Genomic DNA, 4,270 nt, shown 5'->3' with positions numbered 1-4,270 from the left:
GGCGCCCAACTGCAGGTGGGGAGGTAGGAGGATAAAACTGCTGACGTGGCGCCTTAGGGCGCCCCATTGCTAATGCCCTAACAACATAATTAGTTGGTCGTTTTAGGCGAAGGCGCGCCTTAGGACGCCCCATTGCTAATGCCCTAACAACAAAATTAGTTGGTCGTTTTAGGCATAGCTGCATGGTTGATATGGATTTGGGCAGCTACCATATAAGATTAATGTTACCTTACCTACTTTAATCAATGCACCTTTTCCTTCTCGGCATTATTACACTTGTCAATTATAGGTTTATTTGAATGAAACTTTATTTCTCAACTAATAATGCATCCACGATTAAACTGCCAATACTCATTACAGCACATGATTCAAATTCAATAAAAGTTAGAAAATTTAAATCATATTCATTCAAAGTTCAAATCCGATTACAATTATTAAAACGACCTCAACTGAAAGCAAAAGACGACACAGAAAAAAAAGAAAGAAATTAAAAAAAAAAGTACAATCGCCAGTTAAAAATGATAAGCTCATACCGCACCAACGAAGAACTTTAGAAAAGTCGCACTCTCGAGAGCTTGAAACCCAAATCAAAACCCCCTTCCACTGCGACGTTGTTTAGGTGACCGGCGACGGATGCCAACTGCCGACGATAAATCTGACGGAAAAGTTTGGGGGCTATTCAAAATGCCCTTCCGAAACTCGCAGCCGGCGTCGTCTTCTTCCTCCGATTTCGCTCATTATCAGCATAATTATGGCCACGGCAGCAACGCTACTCATTCTCAGGTCGAGGGATCGGGTGCTCACGCTGCGGCTGGTAGCTCAGTTTCGTCGGTGGCTAGATCTCTGCTCCCCACGCGCCGGCGTCTGAAGCTCGATCCATCCAATAAGCTCTATTTTCCATGTATGCTCTCCTCTCTCCTATTCCCCTTCACTCTAAGTTAGCGTATTGGATTTGGCTGCTGATAATATCTGTTTTTAAACAGAACTTTATCTTTTTTTTTCCTGATTTAGTTAAACTTGATCTAACATTTATCATTTGTAGATTGCTTTAATCTGTCATTTTCTCTTTGGATTTTCTAGTTATCTGATTCAGCACTAATATAATTTTGTTTATGTGTTACACATTAGGTATTATATTGGTTGAAAGCAATTTGTTAGTGCCTTTAGAAAATTAAACTAGATTAGGGTTACTTTGACTTGAATTGGTTATTGTCCTTTATTATTTCCTACATTTGAATTGATGGGGTAGTGCTAAGCTTACTAGGAGAGAAGATCAAGTGTGTTTACATTCGTAGATTCGACTTTCCATTGTTTACCATCGCAGAAAGGTCTAAGCCTAAGCATTTCTTTGGGTAGTTTTCCTTTTATGGTGTCAATTTTAAGAATTACCTTAATCACCAGTAACTGACATGAATGTGAGAGTTGTTTGCCAACCGGGAGATGTCGAGAGAAAATTCTAACTAATCTTTAAATTTCGAAGTTTGAGATTGCACTGTTTTTATTTATTTACTTATTTTGTACTCCACTCAGATGAGCCTGGTAAGCAAGTTCGAAGTGCTATCAAAATAAAGAATACAAGCAAGTCTCTTGTAGCTTTCAAGGTACTTCACTCATTTATTCATAATCTTTCTTACCAGCTTGTAATCTGTGTGACGTTTGTAAATCTTAAGTTAGCTTTATTTGGAGAACTAATGATCATATGAAAATACTCTGGCTGGTTGTTTGTTCTGAGAGTTGTTTATATTTGGTCGTTTAGTTTCAAACCACAGAACCAAAGAGCTGTTTCATGCGTCCTCCTGGGGCCATTCTTGTTCCCGGCGAGAGTATAATAGCAACCGGTATTCTTCTTGAACCCCCTCTCCCATCCCATACATTATTTGATGTTTTTAACCTTATAAATCTTTCATTATTGGTGTTGGTTGTTTCAATCAGTCTTCAAGTTTGTAGAAGTTCCAGAGAACAATGAAAAGCCTATGGATCAGAAAAGCAGGGTGAAGTTCAAAATAATGAGCCTAAAAGTGAAGGAAGAAATGGACTATGTGCCAGAATTGGTTTGTCACTACCTCTTTTTCATGCATAAAACTGCTTGCAATGGCAACACTCATTTGAAAACAGGCAGTTGTTTGTTTCTAATATGCCTTGCAAAGAAACACATGTGCACCAGTCAACTTTCTGGAGTTGTTTGTTTAGTTGAATGAAGTCTCACTCAACTCTATGTACGCACTATGATGTTCTGATTTTGTTTCAACACAGTTCGATGAGCACAAGGATCAAGTAGCTGTCGAGCAGATACTTCGGGTAGTTTTTCTGGATGTTGAACTCCCCAGTCCTGTAAGTTATTATGTTGTTAATCATGTGTATCTAATATACAATTGATATAATTAGAAATGCTGATCAGTTTTGCGTTATACTTGAAGGCTCTCGAGAAACTAAAGCGGCAATTAGCTGAAGCTGAGGCTGAACTTGAAGCTCGGAAGAAGCCCTCAGAGGACACAGGGCCAAAGTTTGTTGGAGAAGGACTTGTGATTGACGAATGGGTGAGCCATGTCACCTTAAAATTGCTTGTACAAAGTGGTATCGTGTCATTTTCGACTGATCTATATATTCTTCCTCTATGCAGAAAGAAAGACGAGAACGATACCTGGCTCGACAGCAAGTGGAAGTTTCTTCCTAAAAGTCTTGTGTACCTGATCGGATAATTTTTTTTACGGCATTGTACTTGCATGAGTGTATTTAGTTATTCCATAATTGTGAAAGCTGTGTCCCGCCAAAGTATTGACTAGGAGTGATGTGGCGGTTGCAATTGAATTTGAGTATTTGGCTTGTTGGCATATACATCTGCAGTTTTTTCTCAACTTAAAAAATCTTGTGTGGATCTAAAAAAGTTTTCGGCCTAGAAATATTCAATTAGTAAAGGAATCAAGTTAATATGGATTATGGATTATGTAGTAACCTTACTTTCTTGCCAATACTCTCCCGGTCGGTCCCCTATTAATTGACATCACTTTCGTTTTCTACATTCATACTTTTTTCCACATTTAGGAGGATATTTTTAGACTTTTATATCTATGAACTGAATATGATATTTTATCTATGTTTCTCTTAGTATTGGATAGACTAAGAGCGCCACCTAGACTGGCCTTAATTTTGTTTGGAGTACAAATTAGACCAGTGGCGGATCCGAGTGGGGTCGGCCGACCCCACCATCGCTCCCGGACAGTAGTCGAAAAGTTTGCCTTCGACCCTATGGCGTCTGTTCCACCGCCCCTTTACCGAACACAGAGAATTGATGACGAGGTGAGCAAGAGATGAGGAGGAACTACGCTGTGGCAGCCGTGTCTGAAATCCGGCAGCGGCAATGGAGGCGGCGACCAAGAAGGCGAAAATGAAAGAGGAGAGAGGCCTTTTCAGATTTGTTTTCTGAGATCATGTTGTGATGAGGAGAGAGAGATTACTGGGGAGTAGAGAAAGTCCTCTACACTTATTATTTTTATTCTTATAAATTTAAATAGAAGAAAATACTAGGTGGCACGCTAAAAAAATTGACACATTCCTACTCTAGTTATCTATAGCTATTTCAAATTTTGTACTATAAATAAACTTTAAAGTTTTATTGTACTCCCCCCGTCCCTTAAAATTTGACACCATTTGACCCGGCACGAGATTTAAGAAATGTGATAGAAAGTGGGTTGAAAAAGTTAATAGCATGTGAGTCATACTTTTATATATTAATTTAAATAAAATGTGAGTGAGAATGAGTTAGTGGAATGCGAGATCTACTACCAAAAATGAAAAAAAGTGAAAGGTGACAAATCTTTAGTGACGGACAAAAAAGGAAATAAATGATAAATTTTCATGGACGGGGGAGTATTTCTTTATTTGTATTATTTCAAATTAATCAAGCAAAAATGTATTGATATTGGCCTAACTTCACTTTTAAACAATTTAAGCCATTTAATCAATTTTGTATATAAATACTTTATTGACATTTCCACTAATTAATTTATTTAAATTAAACACATACTTGCATAGTATACTACTAATATATAGTGATATTTCTTTATTTTTTTCTAATTTTATTACAATAAAATATAACATTTTAACCTTATTATACATACTTAAATTATTTTTAAAAATTATAATTTTTGAAAATTTTGATATTATAGATAACATTATGTCATTTCCGAATATAAATACTAATATTAAAAATTAATTTTTAAAAATTAATTATTTTACTATTATACTCCATTTTTTCCAACTCCACGATATT

General features: G+C 36.7%; 1 protein-coding gene across 1 annotated transcript; it reads left to right on the top strand.

Annotated features, from left to right (window-relative positions):
- Positions 1-439: 439 nt before the first annotated feature.
- Positions 440-2,937, top strand: LOC121742460 (vesicle-associated protein 4-2-like). Its single transcript, XM_042135596.1, has 7 exons — positions 440-901; positions 1,531-1,601; positions 1,757-1,838; positions 1,933-2,051; positions 2,254-2,331; positions 2,418-2,537; positions 2,621-2,937. The coding sequence occupies exons 1-7, from the start codon at positions 634-636 to the stop codon at positions 2,672-2,674; spliced, it is 792 nt and encodes a 263-aa protein (XP_041991530.1). The 5' UTR covers positions 440-633; the 3' UTR covers positions 2,675-2,937.
- The last annotated feature ends 1,333 nt before the right edge of the window (positions 2,938-4,270 follow it).

The sequence above is a fragment of the Salvia splendens genome, chromosome 7 (assembly GCF_004379255.2).
Source record: "Salvia splendens isolate huo1 chromosome 7, SspV2, whole genome shotgun sequence".
In the NCBI taxonomy this organism is placed as follows: domain Eukaryota; kingdom Viridiplantae; phylum Streptophyta; class Magnoliopsida; order Lamiales; family Lamiaceae; genus Salvia; species Salvia splendens.
This window is presented reverse-complemented; position numbering and strand designations above follow the sequence as displayed.

Coding starts and splice junctions, on each gene's coding strand:
- LOC121742460 (XM_042135596.1), top strand. CDS start 634: ATGCCAACTGCCGACGATAAATCTGACGGAAAAGTTTGGGGGCTATTC. Junction 1,602..1,756: donor AGTCTCTTGTAGCTTTCAAG/GTACTTCACTCA, acceptor TTGGTCGTTTAG/TTTCAAACCACAGAACCAAA. Junction 1,839..1,932: donor CGAGAGTATAATAGCAACCG/GTATTCTTCTTG, acceptor TGTTTCAATCAG/TCTTCAAGTTTGTAGAAGTT.